We start from the raw sequence: 16,657 nt of genomic DNA on the forward strand, positions 1-16,657 counted from the left end.
ACCCTCATTTTCCAGTGGCAGTCTAAATTTCCCCGACCTTCATCCCGGACGGCCTCTGTTACATAACCTACCTATTGTATTTATTGTTAACTTGTTCTCGTCCTGAACATGCATGAAATATTTGCCACTGGACGTTAAGCAACCAACAATCAATCAACAATCAGTCTAAAGTCATTTCTTAACATCATATGTTTCTATTTTATAAATAAGAGGAATAAACATGACTGCTGAATATGGCAAAACATTCTAATAAACGCAAGTGTCAGTCAGTAAGTTTAATTGAATGACATGTAACAATTATGTTGAAATAATGACTTTTTTTAATATCACAGCAAATAAGAACATAATATACAGATAATGACATTTGTCCCCATTTAATACCATCCCTGAACCTGCAGATACTCAACCTTATCTTATATAGCAACATCTTGCTAGTTTGCACCTTTCTTTGTAAAACTGCATTGCCTTGACACGATAAACTGTTATGCATCTAATTGTTGTAGTTGCAAATAAAAAATAAATAAAACATTTAATGAAAATAATTAACATTAACAAGAGATTGTTTCCATTGACTTGTTATTTTATATAATAATGCCATTTGTATGCTGCTCATATCAAGTTTTTCCAAGTAAAATTCTAATCTCTTCAGAAGTCTCTAGCTCTGACGGTGATAGTCCATCACTATCTCTCAGTGACTTGTCGGCACCATGAGATAACAACATCTGCACAACTTTTGGATGTTCACAACTAACAGCTAAAAGAAAAGATAATGATTCTTATTACTTCAATTATATGCATGAAACATGATCTTTAAATATAAAATATGAAAGTCATAAAAAATAAAATGCATCAGTATAATGCCTTTCATCTATGAGATTGCAAGAAAATAATATAATTCATGCAACATACAAAATTTGACTTATGAGAAATATTTGTAAGTTATATTATATTCATTAAGAAATTAAATAAAGAATAGTTAAATATAGTATCGAACAAAAAATATATTTCCTTATTCCACTATAAGTATAAATATATAAGGTTTTGGGAAGAGCATATATAAAATAAAATTCCAATAGTTAACATCTGTCAGATGCCAAGTCTTATAATTACTAAGAAATATCCATTTTAAATGATATCTGATAAAAAACTAGAGGCTCTCAAGAGCCTGTGTTGGTCACCTGTATTTACTGATGCTTTGGAAATCATGTAAAATAAGGTTAAAATCATAATTAATAGTATTAGATATTAGATAATAACAAAAAACTGCAAAATTTTTGTAAAATTACTAACTCAGGGGCAGCAACCCAACAACGGGTTGTCGGATTCGTCTGAAAATTTCAGGGCAGATAAATCTAAATCTGATGAACATTTTTGCCACCTGTCAGATTTGCTCTAAATGCTTTAGTTTCAGAGATATAAACCAAAAACTGCATTCATCGGACAAATTTTTTAAACTAGATACCCTAATAATGATTATTGCCAAGTATGGTTAAATTTGTCTCAGTAGTTTCAGAGAAGAAGATTTTTGTAAAAGATTACAAAAATTTACAAAAAATTGTTAAAAATTGACTATTAAGGGCAATAACTCCTAAAGGGGTCGACTGATAATTTTGGTCATGACAACTTATTTGTAGATCTTACTTTGCTTAACATTATTGCTGTTTACAGTTTATCTCTATCTATAATAATATTCAAGATAATAACCAAAAACTGCAAAATTTCCTTAAAACTACCAATTCAGGGGCAGCAACCCAACAACAGGTTGTCAGATTTGTCTGAAAATTTCAGGGCAGATAGATCTTGACTTGATAATCAGTTTTACCCTATGTCAGATTTACTCTAAATGCTTTGGTTTCAGATATAAGCCAAAATCTACATTTTACCCCTATGTTCTATTTTTAGCCATGGCGGCCATCTTGGTTGGTTGGCGAGGTCATCGGACACATTTTTTAAACTAGATACATTAATGATGATTGTGGCCAAGTGTGGTTAAATTTGGCCCAGTGGTTTCAGAGGAGAAGATTTTTGTAAAAAGCTAACGACGACGGACGCCAAGTGATGAGAAAGGCTCACTTGGCCCTGCGGGCCAGGTGAGCTAAAAAATTAAATCCTTTTTCTTAAGCATTATATGCTTTTATCTTATATTCTTGAAGCATTTTAATATGTCAGTTCATACAAAATTCTCATTATAAGCATTTTATGCTAAACAAGTCAGGATAGCAATGCTTAACTCACAGTTTCTTCAGACTGTTAATTAAAAAAATAGTGCAAAGTAATTCTTGTCATTTGTCTAAAAATGTGGTGAAAAGGATTAAAGTTGTTGTGATTTCTATTTTAGATTAATAAGAACATTCTTGTTTAAGACAGTTTCAGATGATTCATTTCTAGTCTGGTTAAATATACCTAATTGTTTGAAGTCAATGGTTAGTGTACTAAATGCATACAGTCCGCTTAAATTCCTATTCTCTATTTATAGTAACAACAGCCATGTAGTCTAGCAAACAAATGTCAAGTCAGAAATTTGGAAGATATATGTGTCTTTGAGTTTCATTAATAAATATTTGAGAAGATATTTGAAGTTTACAATTCAGGAACTCTTACTCTGACAATCATGTGTATGTGTACTAACAAGAAAATACTTATGAAATAATTTTCTTTCCATTGTTCCTTTGGTGTTTATTTCCTTCCATTTAATCCATTTATATCTAAAAATCAATCTCAAGTTTGCAAATGCTAAAACGTCTTGCCTGCTTTACAGATTACAATAGACTTTTTATTTGGAATTCTTTAAGATCAATTTCTCACTATATTTATCAACCAAACTTAACATAACCAATGATCCATGAAAATAAAGTCAATAGAAATAAGAAGATGTGGTATGAGTGCCAATGATACAACTCTCCATCTAAATTACAATGTGTAAAAAGTAAGTAATTATATGTCAAATTACGGCCTTCAACACGGAGCCTTGGCTCACACCAAACAGCAAGCTATAATGGGCGCCAAAATGACTAGTGTAAAACAATTCAAACAGGAAAACCAATGGTCTAATCTATATGAAAAACGAGAAACGAGAAACACTTAAGAACCATCAACAAACGACAACCTCTGAAACAAGTTCCTGACTTAGGACAGGTGCAAACAAATGCAGCGGGTTTAAACATTTTTACAGGTGCCAACCTTCACCCTAACCTGAAATAGTAGTGTAACATTACAACATAGAAAGACACACTATAAAATATCAATTGAAATGGCTTAACTCAATCAAAAAGACATATTAACAAAAACAAGTAAACATACACTGAACGAATAAATGGTCAAGGTCAGATGATTTCTGACAGTTAGACGTGTAGACCTTTCAGTCATTCTTAACACCTAATATTATGTATTTGACATTTTCTGATGATCTGAGAATGTAATCTTTGAAACATTTTGTTGACCATTGAATCATTAAGTGGAGGTTAAGGTGAAATGAACCCTGTCAGACTATCATGCACACTTAGCAATCATTCTATGAACTGAATATAGGTGACTGCATGTTACTTATCGTATTTGAGAAACAGACCAATTATGAAAACTTAACATTAATACTGAACCAAGAAATGAGGTTGAGGTGAACTTTATCCTCAATGACAGACCTGTATAAGTTGCAATGATTCTGCATTCCAAATGCTGTTGTCCTTGAACTCATTAAAACATAAAAGTGAGATCAAGTATAACTCACTAATGTCAGAAGGAACTTCCAACCATAAGGCATATAACAGATATGGATTATCCAGCTCTTCTACCTTTTGAAATATGAAGCTTTTCAAAGCTAATGTTTCTGCAGCTGCCACCAGATTAGCATGCCTATGCCTCTCATTCTGCAACATTTGCTAGAAAATAAAACTCACCATAGTGAAGTGGAGTCTGTTTGTCTTCATCCTATCAACAAAAAGATTTTCTTGTTTACTGTGGATTCATTTATTTTCGTGGGTACCAATTTTCGTGGATTGAGGAAAACTTGCATTTTCGTGGATATTTGAATTCGTGGTTTTGTCTATCTCTGCACACAAAGCCCATAGAAATTTAGTTATTCGTTGAACATTTGAATTCGTGGTTCACCTGTACCCACGAAAACCACGAAAATTGGTATCCAACGAATAATAATGAATCCACAGTAATATCTTTCAAGTTCATCAAATATTTTACCATTTCATTTATAATTAGCATTAGCTATTTGTATGCTAATAGGGCAATTCTTTAATTTATGATTGAAAACACTATGCTCCTATTCCATATGAGAATTTGACTTTTTTACCTTTCAAACACACAAAATAAATTGGTTCTCGGGCCAGCATGCATGTTGTTTTTGGGAACTGCTTAAAGTGCTAATTTAGTCTGACTTGATTGATGTCTTTGTTTCTCTTTTCATAGCCTGGGATCCTGGATTACTGCACAACAGAGATTTGGCAAGGATCCCAGGCTAATATCAAATCACAAAAAACAAGCCAAAAAGTTTTTATCCTGATTTTCCCATGCTTAAAGTATCAGGTCTTTGTCTAATTTGATTAAATCAAATCTTTTATATGATATACATAATTAAGAAATTTTGTAACCGTCTAACACAGATGATCACCACTATACATATATAAGGTGTATTCATATAATAAATGCAGATTATTGATAGAATCACCAAAAAAAAAACAAATCATCTTTTAAAGATACTGTAATTACTAAGAATGGAAGGAACTATTTTATATTTCGTTTCTTTACTAATTTCAATAGTTTCATATACTGATAAAACTTTGATTTTAAAGACCATAACACTTCAAACACATTCATTCCATACAGGGATTACAGAAACTGAATATTTCTTAAAATGGACTAAAATGTCCTTACCTGGATATCAATATTTGCCTTTTTATTCAGTAGACATTCTACCATTTCACTTAAACCTCTGTCACAAGCCCAGTGGAGTAAGGCCATTCCCTGCAATCAATTTATAAAAAAAAATACATATTAACATGAGACTTAAGTGAGACAGGATTAAGATTAAACAGTAGTTCACATTCAATTTTTCAAATTCATTGTACATTTGTATTATTAAAACCTTTTAAAACTTAATAATAAATTTTCATATATCCAATGAATTTTTTTTAAAACTTTTGTTCCATGAATAATTTTATAATGATACTATTGATGATTGTGCAATTTCTAGTGGTCACTTGTCAAGTGATTCTGCCACGTCTTGAGATCAATATTGTGTCTGATCAATGGACTCTGAACAATGATATTACATCGCTATTATTAAAATAACAAGTTCTTTTTTGAGCTGTTAGCATGAATCTTCACTGAACAAAAAAAGCATGAAACTGAACTGTCATGGTTTGTTGATAAACATTGACCAAAAAAACAATGCAAACTAATTCTTTAAAAACTTGGTTTAAATTGGCTCAGTAGTTCAAATTTGTCAAAAGTATTCCAAATTTGGGTTTGGTCATTATATGAGATTCTCAAAAAAGGAACTTCTTTGTATGTTCTAGAAAACATATAGGTCAAATCAAATTATTTCATTGATGAATTTTATATATAATGCACCATCAGTCTTAATTTTTATACAAAAAATGTGTAACCTTTGGGAGGGAGTAGGGCACTTCCTATATACAAGGTGATAGGATGTGACACTGGAATAGGTCACATTTTCTAGCTTGAAAATATGTGAATAGGTGGGGAAAACTATCAGAAATATATGATAACCACAATAAAGTTCTCATTACTTGTTATATGAAAAGCCCTGTAACTTTCTTGGTGTTCATGGCTGTGTTTTTATCCACAAATTTTCCCTTAAGTCATGATATAATTTCCCAGTTTCATGTAAGCTAGCATAAAAAAAACATTGCAAAATTGGCCTCAAGATTCTTTAGTTTTAAGTTGTTTTTTTTGGTTGGTTTCTTTCTCATTGGTGTTTACTCTACTTATCTTTTATTATTCTAACATGCAAACAAACACTATGAATACCATTTTCATTGTGTTTCAAAACTGTTTTAGAAACATACACATTTACAATAAAATACATCTTCTTCATTCCAAAATTCAATAAGAAATCAGGGCAAGTAAAATTTACAATTTCACTTGCCAGGGGACAAGTGGTCAACAAATATTTCCACACCCCTGCCCCTCCCCGAGATTTTTTCTCCTTTCTATAAATGTAACTGATATGAACAAAGCCATAATCATGAGCAATGCCATATCCAGTCCTTTACATAATAAAATCTTTGATTACTAACTGCATCATCTAGGCCATTGATGTCAATATTTTCACTTTGTAGTATTCTGGACATTTGGTTAACATCTCCCTCTTTACACCAATCAAACACTGTCTTGTTTTGATTGTCTAACTCTGGGTCTGTGTTTGACATTGTGCTGACTGATACCCAGGAGGATCCACTACTAGATTTTTTATCATCAATTGTGTCTATCTGAAATCAAAACTGTTTTTAAGATTTTTTATGGATAAAGCTTCATAAAAAAAACTAATTGGATTTAACTTTTGACTTTATCCATCACTTTCAACTAATTAAAAGCATCAATAGTACTTGATGACCAGAAAACATGGACTATTCTTATGAATTGTTTCATCTGTGAAATCTGTTTTCACAATATAAAGAAATAGGATTTTACATTATACTATTTAAATCAATTAATAAAATACAACTACTGGAAATATTTCACATGGTTGTGATTCAGTTTTTATAATCCACCATTTATCAAGCTGGATAACTAATGCAGCGCTATTGTTTTATTCACCTCTGCCTCCCATCCAGGGTAAAGTGAAGTCATATGTGAAATATATTCCAACATGGCCATATCTCTAGGCTTGTCTCCAAGTTTCTTCCAAGCTTCCCTATAATACAAAAAAGGTTTTTTTTATATAACCTTATTAAACACAATAAGTGTAAGAGGTTAATTCAATAAACAAGAATCAGTGTCGGACACCATGCCCCTCTTCCACTTTATTTGGATGTTCTGTAAACAGTAAAATTTTGGTTAAAGCCAAGGTTTGGTACAGTGTATCTGATTCACATCATAATGAAAATATAAGTATAAAGTAAGAAGTTGTAAGCTGGCCTGGTAAGCAAGCAGTGTTGACATGTGTTTTGTATGATGGTTGTAAAGACTATTTATATACATATAGCTTGATTTGATTTTTGATTTTTGGTGTTTTAACGCCACTTTTAAGCACCACTTTTGGGCTATTTCGTGTGGCCAGTTTTTATTGGTGGAGGAAGCCGGTGTGCACGGAGAACACCACCAACCTTCGATAGGAAAACTGACAATCCTAGTCAATTAAGATTGGAGTCGAGAGCACCATATAGCTTGAACACTGAACAGATATTCTAATAAGTTTAACATTTTGACATATTCAGCATATATCATGATCTATATAAATGATAAAATATTGACTAATAATCAACTTACAATGTCACTAGCATGTCTAACATTACTTTAATTATATTTTTAGAGTGATCTTAAATAATGCTAACACTTAAATTTCAATTTATAATACAAATAAAACAGAATTAATAGTTTTGCAATTAAAGGTATCAACTCTGGTTTCAATGTAAACAAACATGATGTTCTGTTATGCTTGCAATTAAAAAGTTTGGAAGAAATTTCAAACGGTTAAAGATGAAACCTTATTAAAATATTTATTTAATAGCAAATCTGCATGTGTGTAAAGAGAAAGGGGTGTATGAAACTTGGCCCAATTGTTTTGTAACTGGTAAAAAAAAATTGTATGTTGGGGAAATTTCTGATTTTTTGGAGGACAATGTCTCTGACATACTGGTAAGTTGTTTAGCTCTCTAGATTTGCAAGCAAATCCACCTATAATACAGTGTATATGTAAAAAGAGCCTAAAATGAGTCAAGAATGTATAAGTCAGTTATTATTTATTTGTTTCATCATGTTTGGCTCTTTTTGCCTGTAATAGTTTGGCTGTTTTTGTCCATGATTTTGGACTTTCTATTTGCAATAGTGTCCCCTTATATTACTACATTTGTTTAAGATTTCCTATTATTACCATTTCTGTTTGCCTTGAAAATCAAACATCCCTGGTTTTTTGGAATTACACTGTCCTTCTGTTGCCTAAAATAGAATTGGAAAACTATCACATCACTGTCATGTTGAAGTTATTTTGCATACAAAAAGTCAAATCAATACTGATGAAACCAGCAAATCTTTGGGTTATCCATTTCTTTAAAAAAATATACATGTTTACTGCCGAAATTTACCCAAAGGAACTTACTTTAAATAAATCAAATATAAACGGTAATAACCGTCCTTTCCTAGATTTAGATATTTCAGTTTTACACGGGAAACTCTACACTAAAATTTATGACAAATTCAAAAGGGACGATTTTTCGTTCCCTATTGTTAATTTTCCTTTTTTGGATGATGATGTTCCTTTGGCACCATCTTATGGAATTTATATCACAACTCGTTCGCTATGCCCATTTCTGTTTTGACGTTTTGGATTTTAATGAACATAATCTATGTATTACTGGTAAATTATTAAGTCAGGGATTTCGTTATCACAAATTACTTAAAACCTTTACTAAATTCTTCCATAGATATACAGATTTGGTTTTGAAGTTTGTTTTTACCTGTAGAAAACTTATTTCAAATGGGATAGCACATCCTCATTTTTATGGGGATGTTGCTTACCAAGCCCAGAAATTTAAAAACAATCCGTGTAAACTCATCGATCCTTTAAACAAACTTATTCTAAAAGGCTACCAATTCAACACTGTAACTAGATCTTTGAATATTGTTTTTATTGGTATTAATATTGATTTTTTTATCAGTAAATTAAAATCAAACTAAATATTATTGTTATATACATATGCACATTCATGGCTCTACAATCTGTCGATACCTGTATCTTGGCATTGCACAAGGTCATGTTTTTCTCTAACTGTTTATGATGTCTTTACACTAAATCCATTGGATGTTGGATGTGTACTGATTGAAAACTTAGTCTTAAATGCATGATTTTTTTTATTAGTTGTTATTGGCTTTGGACTAGCTGTCAGTAACTGTGAGTACTCTCAGATCTGTACTTAGTGTCTTTTTGTTGTTTGGATGTACAAGCACCCGTCCACGTCCTCTCTGTGTTTTTGTTAGATGAATTTCTATTTGTATCCATCTGATGAGTTAAGCCTTTTTCAACTGATTTTTATAGTTTGTACTTATGTTGTACTGTTACACCACTGTCCCAGGTTAGGGGGAGGGTTGGCGCCTTCAAACTAGTTTAACCCCACCACATTCTCATCTGTATGTGCATGTCCCAAGTCAGGAGCCTGTAATTCAGTGGTTGTCGTTGTTTGTTGCTGTGTAGTACCATTGTGATATCACGTTTCAATTTATTACACTCAGCAATATTCAAATTATGGTGCAACACAATAAATGATCAGTTTGTTAGGAATATGCATATATACAGGAATCAAATCTTTTCCAATAATGTAAGTACACTTTATCATTCCTTTTTTTGCCTTTAATTGGTACATGCTCATTTCTTTAGTGTACGGCATCTGTCATTTCAGATTTTCACAATATTCTTAATTGACCTTATAAAAAATGAAAATATAAGCAAAAAGACGTTAAATAATGAAAAGATAATGCAAAGGGAATCCGGGTCCGTTCGCCCCAAAACATGTTTGCTCCCATTCACATTTGCCCCTTTCATGTTCGTACCCCACAGTTTGCGCCCTTGGTCCATTCTCACCCTTTTTATTGGTTTTGAGTTGAATACTTTTAATCGTGTTTAAGTTGGTGTTTTGCTATAAATAAGTTTTTTTATATTGTTTCCTCAAAATAAAAGTCACATTCTTAAAATGTAAACAGGTTTCCTTTAGCGTTTTATTAATTATTTTGACGAAATGAATCATGATTAAAAGATTGTCATGAAGATTAAGGAAAAGTTCATTCATCTCAGACTTGTATTAAAAAGAAAGTCAGAAGATACCAAAACTTCATTGAGTTTACTTTAATATACCAAGCTAGCTACATGCAGTATTTACATCAAAGCGTAGTTACATGTAAAACAAAACAAAACAAAATAGAAATAAATAATGAAGAAAATTAAACTGAAAAAGTATATATATATCATGTTTAAAAGCTCAGTTTCTTTATTTTATAGAAAATGCAAAATTTATTTAAATAATATTTTCCTTTTCCCCTTTAAGGTATAAAACCACTAATTCATCAGTTAGGGGTATTACTTGTACAAGTAATCTTTATTTACTTGAAGAAGGAAATAATAATATACTTATATAAGTTAATTATAATGTTTGAATTATCTCCCCTTAATTTACTCAAAAATTTACTTCTATAAGTAATTTTTTTTAACAATCCCACAAAAATTCTCAAGTTTTGAGATGTAAAAACATGCCTTTAAAAATTTTTCTTATGTAAGCTCATAATTTTTTATTAGAGTTCAATGTTTCATCTCATTAATTCAACAAAGAAAATGATTGCGCAATGATCTTAAGTATTTGCGCAAGGCCTTCAAAAATTGCCCCTTGGGGCTTGTAAATGAGCAGTGTTCTGAAGGTAACAGACAAATGAGATTTTCACTGTCCATGAAATTACACTTAAATGATTAGTAAAGACATCTGCAAAGGACAGACAATTAAAAATTCAATTAGAGCAAAGAAGTGCTAAGAATTCAAGAAAGAAGATACATGTGTAAGATGACTGTTTTACTTGTATAAGTAAAAAAATCTGAATGTCTAAGGGACATAACTTAGCCAAAAAAATATTTACCTATACAAGTAAATAAAATACACTTGTATAAGTACATGTATCCTACAAATTTACTTATATAAGTATATTAATATTTGCTTCTTCAAGGAAAATAAAAATTACTTGTACAAGTAGCACCCCTGACGGTTCATAGCCCCATATCTTTCTATGTTAAATTCTGCAATTTCAAGCATTAATGGCTACTTTGTCCTAAGTTCAAATAAAGTGGCAGTCATTTCATGTCAAAACTATACCTTATCCTGACTTGTGTAATAGAAATCAACACCTTTAATTTCATATTAGAGTGTAATGGTTACTGGAAGTTTGATAGTACAAAAACAGGTACTTTTGATCTGAACCACAGGGTAAAGGTGCCCTCCTATTATAATTTTATATATTTTTTTTTATTATTCAAAAGAAACTTTCAACACGGGTTCTACAGTGATCCCAAGTTCCAAAGATTTCATTTGATACCAAAACTACCCAAACAGTTCACCTATTGACAAAGATACAGCTATGCGTAGGAACTATTTTGTTTAAAATATGTACTACTTTATTGTATGTTCTTTCCGACTGGGCTGGAATTAGTGGTTCTATACCTTAAATCAAAATTTCAAATTATTTGCTGATAACATATTTGTAAAGAAGGTAAATAGTTATGTAATCTAACAGTTTATCTGTTAAGGCGAAGTGTACGTAATTGCACGCCTCTAGCGGAATTTAGGATAAAAAACGTGCGTCGTTAGTTACGCGGGTTATCTCACCTACTCCAAGAAAGGAAAAATGGGCACATGAAAGAAAAATGACTTTGTGCGGTCTATCATGAATCCAAACAAGTATTCATGTGCTATCTCAAAACTTCAAAGAAATTATTAGAATGACTCCAATCAGAAATCTGAGTATCCTATTGTGAGTTAGTCTGACTTTATTACCACTGTTTTTGTTTTAGACACGCAGGAGCAGGTACACAATACGACTTTTTTTTCAACAGAAGGTAAAAACGCATAAACAACAAAATTATAACCAAATAAACAAATAAACCAGTGACAATTCTGTTTCTATTCGTATCAAATTCATTAAAATCAAACCAGAATTGACCCCACAATATTTTTTGAAAAACCATAGTTTTGAATGAAATTCACAGTGTAGCGTAAAATTGTAGGTAACGAATAATTATATTGCATGTGAATTTGTGTGTTGAACAAGAAAGACGTTGGCATGTCCGTTTTTATGCAATTGAAAATTTTATGATGTTTTATATTTTATTATTTATGTAAAAAGTATAAAAGATACTAAGGGGTAATCGACAACTAGTACAACATAATGAACATTTATAAGCCGAAGGCGAAGAAAAAGCCAACAGCAAAAAAAAAAACCATCAGATTCCGTCCACAAAACATTACACACTCAGAAACTAAGAATTGAGCACTATTACATTTATCTCAGAATAAGTAAAATATATGTCATCCAAATCTCAGTTTTCAAGGTGCAGAAAATAAACAGGTGTCTTCTATTCCGTCCGCAATTTTTGGGGAAAGTAAAATCTGAATTTAGAACCATGGTTGAAACTGAAACTACACATGTATGATAAAAATAGAACGTGTTATTTTTTCTTTATCAAATATCAATTTCGAAGGGATAGCGAAATATGTTTTCTTTTGTTGTGCTTTTGTGTATCATTCAGCAGTAGTATAAGGTAGGGGAAGAAGGGGTAGGAAGAAAATAAGGTCTACAATGTCGGGGCTTTTTATAACCGACTATACGATATGGATTTTTCTCATTGTTGAAGGCCGTATGGTTGCCTATAATAATTGCTTACATCCACATCATTTAAGGTAGCTGGAGTGTCTAAATGTTGGACGATAAATTTTTCTTAAACTTCTGTAAAAGACTTCTGGGTCAATGTAATTTCAAATTTCAATATAAAAACTGGGGATCACGGACCTTGTTTTTTCGTAATAACACATTGAAATTAACGAAATTTGGGTTATTTTATATTGTTAATATAGGGGAAACTTAAGTTTTCCTTATTGCGGAAACATTAAACGATAGAAATGGCTAAAATTCGATGAGAAAATTGCTTTTCATTAATAACTCCGAAATATCAAATAAAAATAGGGGGTCACGGGCCTTATTTTCTTGAAAAAATCCCCAAAAATTTTAAATATACTTTACGACACTTAATTTTTTGATAGTTCAATCTTTAAATTTCAAGTTTTAGGTATTTTGTTGTATATTAAATGATACTTGGTAAAATATTTTTAAAACAAAAAAGTATTTTTGCAACATGATCAGAACGGACGCTCAGAAAAAGACACCCGATCTACCTTAAACTGTGGCAGATAGTTGTCTCATTTGCAATCATACCACATCTCCTTATTTTCATATTATATTAACAAAACTGCAATTCATTTGCATTATATACAGGGACAAGTTATATCAAAAACTCCGATCTGTTTTACTTTGCTAAGATTCATATGCGGGTTCTTCTTTTGACCTTATTACAGCAGATGCAGTTTTCTTATTTTGTGGGAGTCGTGCATGTGGATATTCAACAAATAATGGTACAAGAAATTATTTCCTTTTTTACTTAAAATCTCCAGCAAACATTATATTATGCTTTGTCGTGTAGTTAAAGAAAAGGGAAAGCGATCGAGACAGGAAATTTTTAAAATAAAATTGCAGAGTTGTGTCACGTGCACGTGTGTGAACCTGACAAATAAAATGGGTTTTGTGCGCAATACCTCGAATAGCGCCGGAAATGGTGAGGATGAAAAGATGCAGCAAATTATATACACTTTTTTAAAATACAAACATGCAGAAATAAGATTTAAAAAAAGACGTGTATACGCGATCCCAATATTATAACCGATTATTAAAATACGTATAGAATCATTCTGTCAACGCTGTGTTAACCGGGACAATTTCAAACTTGATATTTGATTCATAATTATTAGAACAATACAATATAAAAATAAGAAGATGTGGTATGATTGCCAATGAGACAACTCTCCACAAGAGTCCAAATGACACAGAAATTAACAACTATAGGTCACCGTACGGCCTTCAACAATGATCAAAGCCCATAGTCAGCTATAAATACAAGCATTTCAAAAAAGATGTGGAACCCTGTCTAATTAAGAAAAGATGGAGTTAAAGTCTATACAGTAACTTTCTTTCACTTGCAGTATATTTATTTGCCAATTTGCTTTTTTTTGGCAGCAGAATTATCCTTAAAAAATACTCAGTTTATTTCCTTATCAATTGATTACGCTTGAGCATTTGCAATAATTAGGAAAATGGGTTATAAATAATTCGTAAATATAAATCAACATGTAGACATCTTATACGTTCAGGTATTTCACATCCAATATTTTTTGGTAATATTCTTTACAAAGCACAAAAATGTCGGCATTCACCTCAAAAGCTAACCAAAACTTTAAACAGACTTATTTGGAAAGGATATAGTTACGATACTGTTGTCAGGTAATTAAGGATTGCATATTTTGGTATTAATATTGATTCACTCATAGGGTCTTTGCATCGGAAATAAACACTATTATTCTAAAACCAGTTGTTGGCATGATACGGGTTATGTTCTTCTCATATATTTTATGATTGTATGATACTAAACCCCTAACGGGAGGGATTGTACTTGATTTTCATATGATGAAGACATAATCTTTCAATCAGTTTAATTGAGGTCTGGAGCTGGCATGTCAATAACTGCTAGTAGTCCTTTGTTAATTTATTCATCATTGTCTTTTTGTTTAGTTTCTTTTGTTACCTATTCTGACATCGGACTCGGGCTTCTTTTAAACTGAGTTATACTGTGCGTATTGCTATGTGTTTCTTTATTCTATCATTGTCTAGAGGTATAGGGGGAGGGTTGAGATCTCACAAAACATGTTTAACCCAAGTCAGGAGCCTCTGGCCTTTGTTAGTCTTGTATATTTTTTTAATTTTAGTTCATTTATATGTTTTGGAGTTTAGTGTGACGTCCATTTTCACTGAACTAGTACACAATTTTATTTAGGGGCCAGCTGAGGACCACCTCCGCGTGCGGGATTTTCTCACTGCGTTGAAGACCCATTGGTGGCCTTCGGCTGTTGTCTGCTCTTTGGTCGGGTTGTTGTCTGCTCTTTGGTCGGGTTGTTGTCTCTTTGACATATTCCCCATTTCCATCTCAATTTTATACACACTCACGATTTTGTTTTGACACTGTACGGTATAATAGCGTTATAGAGTTATATCTAGTAGAAATTGTGATGACGTTACAGTAGACATCAATAACGTCGCCGAATGTTTTTTATTCTTTCCGCTAAAAATCAAACTTCCACAGGATATAGCTTGAAAACTAGCACGGTTGCTAAGGACTTTCTTTGCACCAATTGGTTCGTCGTTCATTTTTGAATCGCATATCGATTTTTAAAAAAATTCTGTGGACCAACGAATTAGAAAATCTTGATAAAGTAAAAATATCTGCCGATTTTTATGATTTTCCCTATATATCCTTTGTATTTTTGGCGTATCATGCTGTTAATTTCAACAGCTTGTATCTGAAAAACGAAAACGGTTACCCCTTTTTTTTATTTTATTGTCTGATGTATTTTTACAAGCAGAATCCACATGTAAAATTAAAAAAAAATCTGTGGAATAGTTAATTACGTACACTTCGCCTTAAGTAATTTATTCATGCTCCTCGATTCAGGTAACCTTAATTAAAAAAACAGCATGAGATCACACCTGGTTTTTGTGTCTGTCCTCAAGACTGTCATAACAGACACAATGTCTATCAAAGTTATTAATCTCATTATGTCCTTAATGCTTAAGAGTACTGTATAACAACAATCATGATTTTCAAACGCAGAACAATGATAACAAATTTGGCTTTGTAAATAATAATTAACATCTAGTTATCATTCATAATTAACATTTAATAATTAATCATCAAATCACAAAAAAAATATTTTATTTAATAAACTCCCGAATTTTTATTAATTAAAATTTCAATATTTTGATAAATATATCTAAAAACATCTAATATTCAACCAGAATTTAAATAAAAATAGGGAGCGAACGAACCCAGGGTGCAAACGTGTATTGGGAGCAAACAGACCGGGTACCATGCAAAGGCATATTATATATATATAGAACCATAGATATAATAGACTAAGCTATTAAAAATATATTGAATAATTACAATAAAAATGATAAAAGTCAGCATGGTCAGAGGTTTGGGAAGTATCAGGAAAGGCCAACATGAGGTGCATAAGTCTGTGAAGAAGTTGTGTCAATTTCGACCATGATACGAGAAATATTTATAAATAAAATAGCATCCGAAGAAGTCATATTTTTTTGTTTGTAGTATTGTGTCGTGAATTGATACACATTACCCTATCCATTTTTTTCAATTAACAATAGAATTTTGCACCTGTTTGTATCGGGCATACAAATACAATAGATTTTCGCCACTCTGGGAACCGGCAACGTGTCGAAGATACTTAGATGCCCCCTCAAATAAATCTTTAATATCTTCTTGCGAACAATCGCCAAATTCGTCTGCCATGATAGCGATTGTAAAGGACAAACCGTTAACGGTTTTTCATTTCCGAAAATTCTAAAACAAATACTACAGTATCCGTAAGGATCCCGATTTAATAGACGACAAAAGTTTAAAAGGTTCATTTCATATATCAAAATGGAAATATGACAGATAAGACTAGTTCTTCTTCTGCTTCTTCTTCTTGAGAGTATAGTCGTACTGTTTATTTCGATGTTTTATGTGAGAAAAAATATATGTGCGGATAAGTGCAAATGATCTACAACGGTGTAACTGTACATGTGATCCATTAAAATAAGTATTTGC

At 31.7% G+C, this 16,657-nt stretch overlaps 1 protein-coding gene across 1 annotated transcript; it reads right to left on the reverse strand.

Moving 5' to 3' along the window:
* Positions 1 to 262: 262 nt before the first annotated feature.
* LOC127730788 (acyl-CoA-binding domain-containing protein 6-like) lies at positions 263 to 16,366 on the reverse strand. The gene is made up of 7 exons (XM_052239366.1): positions 16,223 to 16,366; positions 8,066 to 8,130; positions 6,790 to 6,886; positions 6,270 to 6,461; positions 4,882 to 4,971; positions 3,894 to 3,924; positions 263 to 754 (listed from the first exon to the last, which is right to left on the reverse strand). Exons 1-7 carry the CDS (start codon positions 16,355 to 16,357, stop codon positions 615 to 617), a joined length of 750 nt encoding a protein of 249 aa, XP_052095326.1. The 5' UTR covers positions 16,358 to 16,366; the 3' UTR covers positions 263 to 614.
* Between the last annotated feature and the right edge of the window lie 291 nt (positions 16,367 to 16,657).

Source organism: Mytilus californianus, unplaced genomic scaffold (assembly GCF_021869535.1).
Source record: "Mytilus californianus isolate M0D057914Y unplaced genomic scaffold, xbMytCali1.0.p SCAF_2, whole genome shotgun sequence".
Taxonomy (NCBI): Eukaryota; Metazoa; Mollusca; class Bivalvia; order Mytilida; family Mytilidae; genus Mytilus; species Mytilus californianus.